General features: G+C 37.2%; 4 protein-coding genes across 4 annotated transcripts; 2 read left to right on the top strand and 2 right to left on the bottom strand.

Annotated features, from left to right (window-relative positions):
• Positions 1–223: 223 nt before the first annotated feature.
• LOC128262444 (uncharacterized) lies at positions 224–6214 on the bottom strand. The gene is made up of 8 exons (XM_052996709.1): positions 5187–6214; positions 4071–4214; positions 2936–3803; positions 2669–2796; positions 2444–2596; positions 2158–2386; positions 1484–1581; positions 224–1180 (listed from the first exon to the last, which is right to left on the bottom strand). The coding sequence occupies exons 1-8, from the start codon at positions 5901–5903 to the stop codon at positions 1010–1012; spliced, it is 2508 nt and encodes an 835-aa protein (XP_052852669.1). The 5' UTR covers positions 5904–6214; the 3' UTR covers positions 224–1009.
• Positions 6215–7231: 1017 nt separating this feature from the next.
• Positions 7232–8914, bottom strand: LOC128262454 (protoheme IX farnesyltransferase, mitochondrial). The gene is made up of 4 exons (XM_052996726.1): positions 8692–8914; positions 8456–8630; positions 7710–8396; positions 7232–7644 (listed from the first exon to the last, which is right to left on the bottom strand). The coding sequence occupies exons 1-4, from the start codon at positions 8761–8763 to the stop codon at positions 7412–7414; spliced, it is 1167 nt and encodes a 388-aa protein (XP_052852686.1). The 5' UTR covers positions 8764–8914; the 3' UTR covers positions 7232–7411.
• Positions 8915–9266: 352 nt separating this feature from the next.
• LOC128262462 (schwannomin-interacting protein 1 homolog) lies at positions 9267–12408 on the top strand. Its single transcript, XM_052996736.1, is given in 9 exon segments — positions 9267–9326; positions 9897–10518; positions 10587–11031; positions 11114–11202; positions 11279–11345; positions 11436–11758; positions 11829–12097; positions 12185–12210; positions 12213–12408. Coding segments are annotated over 8 exon segments (1863 nt in total). The 5' UTR covers positions 9267–9326; positions 9897–9909; the 3' UTR covers positions 12248–12408.
• A 284-nt stretch (positions 12409–12692) lies between these two features.
• LOC128262445 (ribonucleoside-diphosphate reductase large subunit) lies at positions 12693–15643 on the top strand. The gene is made up of 4 exons (XM_052996711.1): positions 12693–12817; positions 12869–12957; positions 13226–13403; positions 13463–15643. The coding sequence occupies exons 1-4, from the start codon at positions 12766–12768 to the stop codon at positions 15580–15582; spliced, it is 2439 nt and encodes an 812-aa protein (XP_052852671.1). The 5' UTR covers positions 12693–12765; the 3' UTR covers positions 15583–15643.
• Positions 15644–15733: the final 90 nt, after the last annotated feature.

The raw sequence follows: 15733 nt of genomic DNA, 5'->3' as shown, positions 1-15733 counted from the left end.
GAAGACCAATCGATATTTATCGAAAGAAGTTTAACTACTTTAATAGCCCGTTCACATTTTTACATTAAACAGTCAATTTGTATTTAATATCACCAAAAAAAATTAGTATACTAGTTTCGGGTCATTTTTGATATATTGATTTAACAAATATACAACTGATGACCAAATTCGATGCGATCCAAAGATTCCGCTTAGTATCAAGCTTTGATTAAAACACAATCAGTTTTTGATTTACATTTTACATTAACCAGTTTATTGTGATTGTTAAAAATTGTATAGAGTATTTTATTTGAAAAAATAAATGAGTAATATTTTTGTATCTTAGCCTAATATGAAGTCCTTATTTTATTTAGACGATTTATGTAGATTCGAAAACAGCATTAAGTTTTTAGTTTCTTATAATTGTATATAATTTAAATATTTCCTTGAAAAGTTTGCATTGCGTGATTATTGCTTTTTGCATAGTTTTACTATTAAAATGTTTTGTGGAGATTATTATATTATCACATGATTTTCGTATAGGCAAGAGATTTAAAACATTATTTATTTTTTAGCTTTATAAGTTGTTCAATTGCAAAGACAGCTGAAAAATCATTGTTAAAACTGAACTTTTCATTTTAATAGAAGCAATTTGTGTTATTAAAAAATTAAAAATACTGTAAAATGGTTTAATAAATATAAATATAATAAATTTTATTTTTAATTTAATTGCATTAAGTAATGATGTCCTTTCTTAAGGTCTATGTTTAGTGTGATATTATTAAAAAGTTTTGACATACTGGTTCAATTTGTATACCTCTTCTACACTAATAAGTATTTTGGTATTAGTTTTTAAAGATACAAATGAATAAAATGTAGTTTTAAAGAATGAAATTTTTTATTAATAATCTATACGTATTTTTAATCCTATACCTTTTGTTTCTTTTCTCTTATGCGACCTCATAAATAAACAAAATGTGTGTTAAAGATTTGTTTTTTGAAAAGTGAGTAGGGGAATATATTTGGCGTTTTATGTTAACTTTGCATTATTTTCACTGGAAACAAGGTTAAGCGGTGCGGATAGGTCCGCACTTTCACAGGTATCATTAAACGCCGGCATAGAATTTGACTTCTTCCGCCTTAATAAAATATCTTTAAGTGCTGCTGCGGTTTCTGAGTCATCAATTTCCTTTTTGTATTTCTAAAATTAAACGAAAAATAAGAAAGGTTTTGGGTCAAATTGGCTGCCCTCTCTCTTCACGAGTACCAAGAGCCAAATAAATTTGCTGAAATTTATAAGAATTCCTTTTGCAAAGAAATCACCAGATTTTTTTGGTTTGCTTAATGATTTCCTCAATTTAATTTAAAACGAAATTAAAGTGAATGAATTCCTTTAGAAAAAGCTCCCTATGTAGGTGAAAAGATACGAGGCTAAATGGACTCGGCATGCATACAAAAACTAAACCAACTTGTTCGTAATTTTAAAATATATATATATACTTACAGTTAAAACCAAGCCAGAAATATCAAGGGGTTCCCTAGACGTCAAGAATTCTGGTTTCGTTGGTTCCATTGAAGAACATGCTGACATTTGCTTGTGTTCTGTAAATGGAATAGAATAGTTCTTTTAATAAAAGGCACTTACATTATCTAGTTATAGACGGAAATAAGCAAACAAGCTAACTATTACAATTGACAAACCTCGCAGGCCTGAGAAAAAACATGTTAGACAATAATCTTGTTTTACACGTTTTCCGACCCTTTAAAATATTTATATTCTAATCAGCATAACAAGGCAACAAAGTTATAGTTTCGCCGTTTTTTAATTTATTAGAATGTAGCATTAAATATAGTAATAGTTTACTATTTCAAAATTACGGATTTAATTTATATTTACGATATCATATAGCTGCCATAGGAACGAAAGAAAAATTAAGTGGAGTTGTTGTTTTTGAACACATTCATAGTTAGCCTTCTTTCTTATTTTGTTGTTTATATTTTCAAAGACGAACACCAAATAGATGTGGGGAATGTATTTAATATCATATTTAGGCAGAACTAGAATTAAATCAATTTGCAGATTTTTATATAACAAAGAGTCGGAAACGCTTGCTTTCTCCCGTTGGATTCTTCCCATTTAGTAGCGTAGACAAGTAGAAAGCATTAAAAATCACTCACTTTTTTTAGATCGCTCCAATTCTTTAGGACGCCTGCGTCTGGTGTGTATGGTATCGCGTCTCATAGAATGCGGCCTGTTGACCCCATGCAGCTTGAAATACAACCCACAGGCGTTGCAAACCATTTCTCCTCGAACACTTCGCCTCCAAATTGTTGTGGTGAGGGTGCCACAATTCGAACATGACATATCTTTTTGAGCACCAGGTATGGCATTAAAAAGGTTAATGTTCTAAAGGAAAATATACAATTAGTAGATGCAATAGTAAAGAGAACTGTATTTGTGTACCCTCTTATCTTTCTTTTCCTCCGGAGCTGCTTCTGAAGTGGTATAGGTATCAGTCACATTCTCATTAACTACATCGATGCAATCAGTTTTGGTAGGAAAACTTTGTTTTCTTCTACATGGTTTTGATTTGCTGGATTGAGCCTCTGATAGATCCTAAAGTTTAAAAATGTAAATTTGTTAGATTTTCATAGAACTTTTCATTTCAATTTTAAATCCATCACATACCTTTAATAGTGCTATGGGTTCTTCAGGTACTTTTGTAAATGATACTGTCGACGGAACCGGAAACACAAAAGACTGGCTCATCATGCTACGGATTATTTGTGTTGCCTGATTTTCCTCTTTGCTTTTAGCTTTAACGTAGACATAAAATACATTTTAGAATGACAAGTCAAAGTAAAATAAAAATAATAAATTCCGATTTAATGCGAAAACTTAAAAAGAGGATCTTAGTTTATAGAGCTAATTAAACTGATTGTAAATGGTACTTACCGGCTGATCGGGCCAGTGCCTGCCAGAGCTGAGTAGTTGCCGCGTCCGTGGCGTGATCCGAGCTAAGGCTATCCGGGGTCTTTCTATCGTTAATTGAGGAGGTGATGTCCATCTCCAGTTTGTGAGAGTCGGAGCTGTCGCCAGAGTCTAGTAAGGAGCCGGTGCTGGCCTTCGGAGCCTTCGATTTGTAGTCGGACCCACCAACTTGGTTAATGGTAATACTGTAGTTTTGAAAATCCTCTTCACTTCTTAAGTGTGACTGAATATCAAGCATTGGAGTTTGGCAAAAATTGTGTATTGGGGCCGAGTTCCGTTGATTAGAGTAATCGTTCTTTTGTTTTTTGACGGATAAGTCAATTTCAACTCCGTCCTGAATTTCATTTTGGTTTAATGGACGTTTTGATTTTATCACAGAACTTTTAATACTTGTATCTACAGCTGCAGAAAAGCACGGAGATTGGGGATTCGAGCATGGAGGGGAAATTACAATCTTTTTGCTTATATCCATTAGAACAGCAGCTGTTTCAAGCTGCTGCTGTAGATTTTCATATTTCTCGATTTCCGAGTCCTTCCCCAGTTTTGAATCAAACTGACTGTGTGAGGATCCAGGCATTATATTTTTTTGATCGCTTTTTATATTAATTGATTTGAATAAACTTGGATATAAGCTATGTGGCATAAGCAACTTATCTTCTTGATTGCTAATCTCGATTTTCCGATCCAAACCGGGCTGGATGCTGGAATCTATTTTACTGTGGTCGTACTTAACTTTAGAGAACGTGCTTAGCTCCGTCAGAGCCTTCGCCGCTATAGCCTCTGATGAAGCCTTCAAAATTGCATCAAGCTTAATTTCCAAATCATTTGCGTCCTGAGAAAAATTTAAATCATTTAGTTTAGGATAAAGCACAAGTTATTAGTAATGTAGAGCACAAACAGATTTGTTGTATGAGTTATACTGTCGGAGTGTTTCAAAATAGTCACAGATATTTTACAGTTGTTTACTTGTTTTATCTTTTAACATTTTGATTACAATACAATTGACTGGCATTTATGGCATTTAAGTAAATTATATAGGTTTGGAGAACAACATATTGATTTGTGCCTGATGACTGTTACACTTTTTATCAATACTTACCAGTTTCTGATTTTTTGATAAGTTCAAAAATTCTTTCAAAGCTATTTGTGAGTTGTGCGCCATGGTACGAAATTTTTCAAACGAATCCAATTTTTGTCTGCAGTCACCGCAAATCACGCTGGGTAATTCGTCGTTCGGCAGTACCTGAAAATAAAATAGATTTATTTTTATAACTTTATTATGAAAATACATAGCTTGTAATGAGAATGATGCAATGAGTAAGGGGTATGGTGGTAATAAAATCGATTGATGGGTTTGATGACTGGTTAGTCAGACTCGACTAGGTGGCTCAAATTGGTGTAAACATACATATTTATACACCTAAAACGTTCAAAACATTGAGATTAAGATAAGAAATAATTACCTATATTTAACCCTATATGGGATTTACTTTTGGTACTGTTATAATAACATAACCCAGAATAATAATTTAAGAAAACAAAAATAAAAACCATATGGGCTATATATAATGAATGCAAAGATTTCCAAGAAATAAAATACATAATTTAAATTTTATATTAAAAAGTAACCTTCCGAAAAGAGATCAAAAGGGAAAGGCATTAAATAGGTTTTATTTGATAATAACAAGTACATAAACAAATATATATTTCTGTAGATATGTAGTTCGTTCAGTGGTGTTATGTTTGAAACAGAAAGTGCCCTATGTATACAGGTAGGTACTAAGCCAATCAAATTGTATTGAAACAAATGTTATCTCTGGCGTGGATTAATGTAGGTCTCTAACGCGTTCATACATACATAGCTACATATCAATATTTACATTCGTGTGTGGGACACTGATGTACGACCTGGCTGGTGATTGTGTGCGTGGGGCATTGCCTCGAAGTGGTTCATCGAAAAAATACCAAACAATTGATACCGATTGTTAATAGGCCATGGGATAAAAGCGGCCCAATCATTTCCTATTATTTTGACGTGTGGTGTCGTAATCACATAGATAACGCACACAACCCCACGGCGAGCACTCGCAAATGCGAGTGTGTGTGTGTGTAAGTATACGGGATATATCCACACACCGTATATCCACGCTTGTGTGTGTGCGTAATTAATGTAAATTCGTTTCTGTGCAAATGTGTTGGATGGAAATCTGCTTACCTTAATAGAGAGACAGTTGAATATCTGAAATGTAAGATGTGGTGATGAATCATCTCTGCCGTGCTCTTGGCCGTAGTTATCGGTTCCGCTTATTTTTGTTATATTCACTCTTGTGTCTTCGCGTTGATTATGATTATGTACTGGAACTGGAAGTTCTTCCCGCGGGAGTTTCGATTTGGATTGGGAATGGGAATGGGCCTCCCCACATGCAATGTTTTGTTGGTGTTGGTGTTGCTGTTGGTGTTGTTGTTGCGTCGACGATGACGATGACTGACTTTTGAATACTGATCTTTCGGCGATGTCCGACTCCAATTGGCATTGGCGTTCGCGTTCACTCGACTTTGTGTCCGCAGCAGAAGGCACACTTGGTGTGTAATGCGTTTGATTTAGGGAAAGAAGGGACTGCGATTTAGGTTGGCTTGGACCCGTAACCGTTTCGTTATTGGTCAGCACTACGGATACTGATAGCGAGTTATCACCGATGCAGCTGCACAGATTGGGGCTCGGGGCGCCAGCACGCTTTTCGTCTCTGCGGAACTCGGCCGAATTTCTGTCTTGGGCACTATTTTGCGATAAAACATCGTAAATTTGTAGTTCTGCAACATCGCGCTCGTTAACCAATGTGAGGCACAATCGACAAACTTGACGAAACTTTTGTGGTACATTATACATAATTAGAAATTTATATGTGTTTGCACTGTGTAAAGAAACTTTCATACGCCTCTCCTTTTTCGAGATAAAAAAGATAACTTTAAAATAAATTATAAAATGAATGTAAACACTATTCCTCAATTTTTCATTGTCACAATCCACGTTCAGCTCACTAAAAATAATTCACTCCAGTGGTTCGCCACGGATTTTGCGTTCATTTGATCTGGTTTCCCGTTCAAATTACCAAACGAGGGCTCCAGCGCCACTCGCATCTGCATGATTCATCACTGTGTCGCGTTGAGTAGTTAAATTGTTTATTTAATTTAGGTGGTAAGACGGAACAGGTAATAGAAGACAATGAAAACCATCAAAGAAATGTCAATTTGTGAGACCAAAATATTGCTGAGATGAACTAGTAAATATACCAAAAATAGGGATTTGGTATCTCAGTTATCGATACAATTTTCAGCTACTAATGTTAACGTAAATAAAATAAATGGTCCTTGAAAAATTATAAAATTAACATTTATTTTTTTTTGCCTTTTGTTAAATATTCCCATTCGCTTAAAATTAAAATATCGAGTTTATGTTGCGGAACGTTTAGAAGGGCCGCCGTTGTTCTAAATACCGAAATCTCACAAACTACATCCCAGCCTAACTGTTTCGATTTTTGATATATAATTTTAAATCTTTATAGCACACACTAGTTCTAATTTAATTATTAAAAACACAGCTCAGCGCGAAGTCTCTAATTAAATTATATTATATTTATATACGCATTTATACACATAAAAAATAAATATGTACCACTAAATAAGCAAGTACGGCGAGTTATACTCAGAAGTGGAAAACTGTAATCCATTTTGTTATTCGCATATGCCCAAAACCATAAAATATATTAGGCGTTTAATTATTTGCTTAATTACAACATTTTAGGTTAAAAACAACACTAATGGACTATATAAAACAATAAAAAAAAAAGTTAAATAATGCTAAAATATGTTTTTGTTATTTCAACCATTCAGCATTTAAACATAAGGTAAAACATTACCCTCTTTAATTGTAATGTCAACTATTGAAGACTGAGGAATGGTGTATATTGGGGCTCTACATATCTTTTGAACATTCGAACAGATCCATTCCAAGGGGACTCATGTGAAATATTTATCTTGATGGAACGTGTGAAATAGTAATTCACTTGATAGTAACTAATTTGGTCACACTACACGTTTTAGGATTTAAATAATTTCAGAAAACAAGGCTGATGAATTATAAACTTGCGGTGGCGTTTTCCCATTTAAAGGTGAAGACCAAAGGAATTTTCCACCTCTCAACGGTCAACGAAAAACGTAATATCCAAACGAAATTTGTTTATTTCTTAGTAAGCTTCAGAATTGTACTAGATGTAAGGACATGGTCATTTTATATGGTCATTTTATTTGAAGCAAGAAGCATTTGCCCCACGGAGGTACGGTTTTTAAATATTAAATGACTATTTGTTTTTACAAGTTGCAGAACACTAAGTATATTTTAGTAACATAACTTAACATTTTTTTGTATCAATGTTAATATTACTATCTCGGTCCTTCCGCTACGGCTACGGGCAGGACATTTCCAAGACTACTAGCAGACTGTTTGATTGCAATGTAGGCGGAATCCTTTTTCTTTTCCTCTCCGGCAGGTTTGCTGAAATACCATTCCTTTTTGTTGGCCAGAAACAGCAGCATCAGCGCGGGCAGGTGTATTAGAGAAAATCGGAAGAGTTTCCGAGAGCTCCCGCTGTCCGACTTTTCATAGAACCTATATGCTGCAATTAAAAAAGAACCATGTTTGAGATAGTGCTTGGCTTAAAAAGGAAAAAGAGATTTTTACCAAGGTATGCGAAGTAAGCGTTAAGAGGTAGTGTTTCCAAAGCAAACCAATAGTTCGTCACGTCCAGAACCGGTGCCATTACCGAAAGTCCGGCGATAGCCACCGAATATCGCAGAGCGGTGCGGCGACAAAGTCCCGGATTGGTGACGGCCATCATCCGGTAGCCGGCACGAGAGTAATCCGGCCTCAGGTTCCACGACAGCGCGTTGAAGTGTGGAAACTGCCAGGCGTACAATACTCCAGCCAGGATCATGGCTCCCGCGTCCAGGGTGCCAGCACATCCCGCCCAGCCCATCAGGGGCGGAATGGCACCCACTATCGATCCCACCCAGGTGTTCACTATGCTGATCCGCTTCATGGGCGTGTATATCGTGGTGTAGAGGAAGAGGTTTCCCGCTCCCAGCGCCGCCGTCAATCCGTTTGTCCCGAAATACAGCATGCTCAGTCCAGCGGTTGCCGATACCGCCGCGAAGGTGACTGCGTGCAGAGGAGTCATTTGGCCGGTGACGAGCACCCGGTTCTTTGTTCTGGACATTTGCGAATCGAAGGGAACTTCGTGATACTGATTGATGGCATTCGCCGCAGCCGAAACGAGGCCTGTGCCCAGCGTGCACATCGCAAACGAGGCGGGATCAAATGCAGCCGGTGCCATTGCATAGCCGCCCATGGCCGTTATGACCACCAGAGCTGGAATTGAGATTGTTCTTAGCTACGATGGTCTATACACCACAAGCCACATCACTCACATGTTAGCCGGAATTTAGACAGTTTCTTGTACTGACTGAACGTTTTCCCGGGAATGGTGTACGGACTGGGCACCCAGGGTAAAAACTGCACTTTTCCCGACTGGGACACTGGCGGCAATGGACTGACACTTTTGTCATCTTGGGGTGATGGCGATACTGTTGCCGCCGTGGAGTACTAACAAATAATTATGAAAGTTATAGTTTGTTGGGCATTGCGTAATGCTCGAGAACCTCACCCGGATGAGCACCAAGTCAACAGGCGTTTTTAGCTGGGTTTGCACCCTCCGAATTCCCTTGAATAATATCATTATTATTCAGTGATAAGTAATGTAGTCGGTTATTCCATTTTTCTAGTCGTGTTTTAGTTTCTATTATTTTTGCATATCAATATTATAGTTGTTTTTAAATCACATTGTGCTTAAGTGTTACCATATCTCAAATAAAGGAAAATTCCAAAATGAGATGAAAATAATCAGGGATATTCAAATATTTTTAAAGTTGGCTCGGAAATATTTTATTTAATAGTAATTGAACAATTGTTCAAAAATTTAATATAACTTAAATTAAGATGTATATTGCTGTGCTTCTTTATTACTTAAATCCAATCCAATTGACAGAACGAACCGGCATAAGGTTAAAAATATTTTTAAATTGATATTTACAACTTCTCTGAGTTCTTATCACCTTTAATACTACTACTTAATAATTTATAAATATATAGTAATTTAGATATTTTTAAAAAACTAAATCGTTATCAGAAAAAGTATTCTTATAAACACTGGGATCTACGCATGCGCTAAACGTGTAATTTAGACTATGTGTGTGGGAGTAATTTTTACATGTGAATGCAGGAAGAAGGGCCCAAGTCCTTGTAAGTCTTCATCGATTCAATAATTGCAAATTATGGTTGTTTCAATAAAAAAATCTTTTTAATGTTAGTAAATACAAACCATAGATGTTAAAGCAAGTCAACTATTGGAACATTTAGTAAAAAACAGTGCCTATACAAGCTTTTGTGGAGTTTTCTTTGAAAATTAATACCCACCTGCCATAAATTTTCGGCTAAGTTCATTTTCCTTCAATTGTAGAATAAATATTATATGATTCAAATATTGCTCTTGTACTGACCATTTTTAAACGACATTAACAATATATAAAACAACTTGTGTTTTTGTGTTCAAGTGTCTGCAAATACGAATACAGGCAAAAATTAGTTTTTAGTTCAGGAATAAATGACGGGAAAAATCTTTAATAAAATATATTAAATTTGTTAAATGAACATTTTATTAGATTATAAGTAATATTTACATATTTAGATAAAGTGAAGATAAAATTCCATCGCCAAGTTTTTACATAACTCTTAAGATCACTATATTATATAAATATATTTGTCCGTGATATTTAATTTCTAAAAAATACATACATTTTTCCTTTAATCTAGGTAAATTAAACAAATGCCAAGCTCAAGAATGGATATTTATATAACAAAGGGTATTACCAACCCAAACTATCCTGGATTTCAAAAATTTGCGCATACACTCTCTGATGACTACATTCAGTACTCTGACATGGAATGTAATGAAAGCGATTTAACAGATAGCGACAGAGAGGACGACCAAAACACTTTTCAAAATAAGGTTTTCATTAAAACAGGTTCAGAAACGTTTGAAAATACCCAAGATTTGATTTTGAATAAGTGCGATAAGCGAGCGTTCGATAATGGAAATACATATTTATCCGAAGAAACTGGAAACCGGTCGTCATCCCCAAATATACCGGATATTGTAAACAAAAATTGTAATGCCATATCAGAAAACTCTATCCGAACTTCAAATAAGCCGGACCTTATTTATAATTTAAGTCAGAATTATATGACCAATTCTGACTTTTCTCCCTGGTCATGTACAAATAACTCTCAATATGAGAGCCAACTGCAAGGACAAAGTCCGATCGATATTGTAGGAGATTTTGGCGGAGAGGTCGAAAGGGAATTCGAGCTGCTTATCACTGGATATAAAAACAAGAAAGCTCTAGATGGGTTGCAGGGATCAAATTTGACAAAGGTAAATTTGTATTCTTTCAATGCAAAAATGTGCTAATATACAAGCCATCTATGTGTATATTTTAACAGATAAGCGACGCAGAACTATCAAATGGAACAGAAGCTCTAAAGCATACACCCTCAGCGCGATTGTCTGGTCACAGCAGTCGCAAAAATAAAAAGAAAAACACACCATATGGACATGAGTTAACAAAAACTAAGCATCAAAAGCCGTCACATGATGAGCGACAGCTTCCACCGGACACCTTCGACTATAAAACGTATACCCAACGAAAATACATAATTTGCGATACTGAAAGTTATTCGTCGCAGAAAAACAAAAATGAATTGCAGAGTATTAATCAAAGTGAAATACCTAACATGAGCAATTTAGAAATCGGACAAAGTCAGCAGCATCTTGAAGAAGACAATCAGAAGGTGGCCAATCGGAGGTACTTAAATCAATCATGCTGGTCTCAATACTTGGAAGATCCTATCAAGTTTTCCAAAGATCCATCCCCCACAATGGTGTTAGGTAATTGCCAATGCATTTTCAAGCATTAAGAACCATGCTTGTAATTTGAAAACTGCCCCTTTTTTTTTGTTTATATTTATAGAACAATTTGATGCTTACAAGGTAGCAAATGATATGGACGTGGAAACTTTACAAAACCATTTTAAAAAAGTTAAGCAAATTGAAAAAAAGGTTAGTACTATAACAAGTAAACATAAATCTTATTAATTGTATTTAGTCTTATAAAAATATCTTCTTTTTATTACAGCGTCGCTTTAATCGAGATGAAATCCGTAAAAGATTGGCGATTGGAGACAAAGATCCTTTAAATAATGGTACTTGTATAATGCAAAACTCAAAATCTTTTCTATTCTAAATGCGTTTAAATGCTTATCTTTCTATATCTATATTCAGAAATAAAAAAGATGACTTTCTAACCGGATCTGATAATGAAAGCTATAGCTCTGACTCTGAAACGTGTCCGAAATTGTCAAGTGGAGTACTTCGCAAGCAATCGGAAATTAGTGAAACAAAACGTAATAAGGAATTTGAAAATGATAAAATATTTCAAAAGAACCAAATCAATCAAGAAAAAACCATGAATCAAATGATTAATGGTAACCCTATTGAAAAACCAGATTTCTCATCAAATGAAACATTGTTTTTCTTTGCGAACCAATCAAAGCTCCAAATAGAGGTTAGAATAGCCCTCGCTCAATCCAAGGAAATAGCGCAAATGAAAGTTAAGGTACATTTGTATAAACATTAAATTCATTGTATTTATATTTATTTTAAACTTATAATTTCTCTATTTTTAGGCAAAAAAGCATGGCGTCACACCCATTGTGGATGTAATTCGGTCAATGTTGTGTGATGTTGGTATTGAAATGGACTCGAATCATCGGTGGATATCAAGACAATTGCTCACTGGAATACACGTTCCGATTCTACAACTATTGGTCAATAATCTTCAGAAGTATATTGAAAATTTAAATCTAACTTTGCTAGAAAGTCTTAAGGAGCGAGACGATCTAAATTCGGACCAAGACGATATACTTCATGATCTGGAAAAAATAAATAGCTTTTTGTGAGTAATAGAAATGGATTAATCACAATAGTTATTTAAATTCCATAATTTTCAACTTTTCAAAACGATACTATCTTTTCTTTCTAGTGTTTTCCAACAGCAATCTGGACAGCAGTCAATAAAATAATTCAACACGGCCTTCTTTATTAAAAACCTTAAAGTTGCATATATTATTAAAAATTTGTTTAAAAATTCTTTGTATAATTGATAACAATCTACCGAGACCGTTTATAAAACACATACTCAACAAATGTTCTTTAAACACTGTTATATTTATGTAATTATTTGATGCTATATAAATAATAGCAAAAATAAATAATATATATTAATACTAAAAAAATATTGTAGGCATGTTTGTTTAATTTTTTAAAAGTCATGAATTATGGAAAAGACATCGAATTAAGTGGCGGGTCTAAAAATATTTATGCACATATTTTATTTCACTGTCCTAAATGATTTATAGATTCTTATTAAATAATAAACAAGCTTATTAATAGGTGGAACATATAAAGTCATCTGGGATCTCGATCGTTTCAAAATTGTGCTGTTCGAAAAAAAGGCCATTTAATGATCTTGCTATACGGTCACATTAAAAGTGACTTTAACTTGGCGCCTTTTTATGTTTGCAACAAGCAATTTTCCGCCACTTGTGAAATAAAGCAGCCAACATGTTGAAGAATAAATCTATAAAAACATCCAAGTTATATGTTATCAAAAGAGGTAAGTTCTTTTGCTGTACACCGGCAACTTTTCTAAATGTATTTGTTTCAGATGGCCGGAAGGAGGAGGTACATTTTGATAAAATAACCTCAAGAATACAGAAGCTTTGCTACAACTTGAACATGGATTTTGTCGATCCTGTAAGTTTGTTTCTTTTGTGTGAACATGATAGTCTTATAGGGTCCATTTAGGATTACTAATTGGTGTAAGTATTGGCGATTTTAAAAGTTCTGAAATAAATGCACTGCGCAAGTTAGGTGGCAAGCTCATGGGGACTCCTCTGAATTAATACAGTTAAGCACCACCTCTTCATAAATATTAAGTAGTAAACCAAACAAAAAAAGTTATTTTTGGAATTGCATATTAGAGAATTTGTTTACTAACAAATAATACGCCCTACCATTATAGGTTTCAATTACTTTGCAAGTTATCAATGGTCTGTACTGCGGGGTGACTACTCAGGAACTGGACAACTTGGCTGCTGAGATTGCAGCCGGATTAACATGCAATCATGCGGACTATGCCATTTTGGCTGCTCGCATTGCAGTTTCCAATTTGCACAAGGAGACGAAGAAGGTTTTTTCCGGTATTGTTAACTTTAACTATAGAAATACTGAGTATACATTAATTATTTGCGTTTTTTAGATGTCTTTGAGGATCTGTACAATCATGTGAATAAGGAAACGAACCAGAAGGTTCCCTTGGTCTCTGAATTCCACTATAATGTGGTGAAAAACAACGCCACTCGCTTGAACTCCTCCATAATCTATGATCGTGACTTTGGGTACAACTATTTTGGGTTTAAAACCCTCGAACGTTCCTACCTGTTGAAGAGAAACGGAAAGATCGCCGAGCGTCCGCAGCACATGTTGATGCGCGTGGCGATCGGAATCCACGGAGAGGACATCGATGCGGCCGTGGAGACCTACAACCTCCTGTCGGAGCGGTTCTTCACCCACGCCTCGCCAACCCTTTTTGCCGCTGCCACAAATCGGCCTCAGCTGTCGTCGTGTTTTCTGCTGACCATGACGGCCGACTCGATCGAGGGCATCTTCAAGTCGGTGGAACAGTGCGCCATGATCTCGAAATCGGCAGGAGGCATTGGACTGAACGTCCATTGCATCCGGGCCAAGGGCACCTCCATCTGCGGCACGAATGGCACCTCCAATGGCCTGGTACCCATGCTCAGGGTCTTCAACAATGTGGCGCGTTATGTGGATCAGGGAGGCGGCAAGCGGCCCGGTGCCTTCGCCATTTACCTAGAGCCCTGGCACTCGGACGTTTTCGAGTTCCTGGAACTCAAGAAGAACACCGGCAAGGAGGAGAATCGCGCCCGCGATCTGTTCTACGCCCTCTGGATACCCGATCTTTTCATGAAACGCGTCGAGGCCAACGGGGACTGGTCGCTGATGTGCCCGCACAAATGCCCTGGCCTGCACGATGTGTGGGGCGATGAGTTCGAAAAGCTGTACACGCAATACGAGCAGGAGGGCCGTGCGAACCGGACGGTCAAGGCTCAGTCCTTGTGGTTCGCCATCATTGAGTCGCAGGTGGAAACCGGCAATCCATACATGCTGTTCAAGGATTCGTGCAACAGAAAGAGCAACCAGCAGAATGTTGGCACCATCAAGTGCAGCAATTTGTGCACAGAAATCGTTGAGTATTCCTCGCCGGACGAGATTGCAGTGTGCAACCTGGCATCCATTGCCCTCAACATGTTCGTCACGCCCGAGAAGACGTATGATTTCAAAAAACTCAAGGAAGTCACCAAGACGGTTACCAGAAATCTCAACAAGATAATTGACATCAACTTTTATCCCCTGCCAGAGGCAAAGAAATCCAACTTGAGGCATCGTCCCGTGGGCATCGGCGTTCAGGGTTTCGCTGACGCCCTGATTCTCATGCGATTCCCATACGAAAGCGAGGAAGCCGGTCTTTTGAATCAGCAGATATTCGAAACCATTTACTACGGCGCCTTGGAAGCCAGCTGTGAGCTGGCGCAGGTCGATGGTCCCTATGAAACCTACGAGGGCAGTCCCGTGAGCAAGGGAATTCTGCAGTACGACATGTGGGACAAGCAGCCAACGGACCTGTGGGACTGGCAGAAACTGAAGGAGTCCATCAAGCAGCACGGTGTCAGGAACTCCCTGCTGGTTGCCCCCATGCCCACGGCATCCACAGCCCAAATAATGGGCAACAACGAATCTTTCGAGCCCTACACAACTAACATTTACACCAGACGAGTTCTGTCCGGTGAATTCCAGGTGGTCAACCATCATTTGTTAAGGGACTTAACCGAGCTGGACTTGTGGGACGACGACATGAAGAACCAGATCATATCCAGCAGGGGTTCAATCCAAAACATCGAGGCCATTCCCCAGAAGGTTCGCGATCTCTACAAAACCGTGTGGGAAATCTCCGTGAAGTCCACAATTAAAATGGCCGCAGATCGTGGTGCGTTCATCGACCAAAGTCAGTCGTTCAACATTCATGTGGCAGAGCCGAACTACGGCAAACTGACCTCCATCCACTTTTACTCCTGGAAAGCTGGGCTCAAGACCGGCATGTACTACCTGCGCACAAAGCCAGCTGCGAACGCCATTCAGTTCACCGTGGATAAGAAACAGAGTGCGTTGAAGATAAATGGCCAGAATGGCACCTCTGAGCCAATCCCCGAAAGCTACGAGTCGGACAGGGAGCGGAAAATGGCCGATATGGTTTGTTCGCTGGAAAACAAGGACGCCTGCATGTCCTGTGGATCTTGAAAGCATGCACATAAATTAACATTTATTTAATTGTATTTTGTAATCACAACTTTGAAATAAACATAAATTATGTATTGGAAATCGGAGAGCTTTACTTATGAATTCAAGTTCACAACAATAATGGTCCTTCAGAGAATGCAACCTGTTCAGT

Source organism: Drosophila gunungcola, unplaced genomic scaffold (genome assembly GCF_025200985.1).
Source record: "Drosophila gunungcola strain Sukarami unplaced genomic scaffold, Dgunungcola_SK_2 000001F, whole genome shotgun sequence".
Classification (NCBI taxonomy): Eukaryota; Metazoa; Arthropoda; class Insecta; order Diptera; family Drosophilidae; genus Drosophila; species Drosophila gunungcola.
Note: the sequence above shows the minus strand (reverse complement) of the source record. Positions and strands in the feature narration are given on the sequence as shown.

Excerpts from the sequence above, each read along its gene's own strand:
- LOC128262444 (XM_052996709.1), bottom strand. The coding sequence starts at position 5,903 with ATGAAAGTTTCTTTACACAGTGCAAACACATATAAATTTCTAATTATG. Across the intron at positions 2,797-2,935 it reads GGCACTGGCCCGATCAGCCG|CTAAAAGCAAAGAGGAAAAT; the intron begins GTAAGTACCATT and ends TCTACGTTAAAG. Across the intron at positions 2,387-2,443 it reads AGGAAAAGAAAGATAAGAGG|AACATTAACCTTTTTAATGC; the intron begins GTACACAAATAC and ends ATTTTCCTTTAG.
- LOC128262454 (XM_052996726.1), bottom strand. The coding sequence starts at position 8,763 with ATGATATTATTCAAGGGAATTCGGAGGGTGCAAACCCAGCTAAAAACG. Across the intron at positions 8,397-8,455 it reads GTCTAAATTCCGGCTAACAT|CTCTGGTGGTCATAACGGCC; the intron begins GTGAGTGATGTG and ends TCTCAATTCCAG. Across the intron at positions 7,645-7,709 it reads CGCTTACTTCGCATACCTTG|CATATAGGTTCTATGAAAAG; the intron begins GTAAAAATCTCT and ends TTTTAATTGCAG.
- LOC128262445 (XM_052996711.1), top strand. The coding sequence starts at position 12,766 with ATGTTGAAGAATAAATCTATAAAAACATCCAAGTTATATGTTATCAAA. Across the intron at positions 12,958-13,225 it reads ACATGGATTTTGTCGATCCT|GTTTCAATTACTTTGCAAGT; the intron begins GTAAGTTTGTTT and ends CTACCATTATAG. Across the intron at positions 13,404-13,462 it reads GACGAAGAAGGTTTTTTCCG|ATGTCTTTGAGGATCTGTAC; the intron begins GTATTGTTAACT and ends TGCGTTTTTTAG.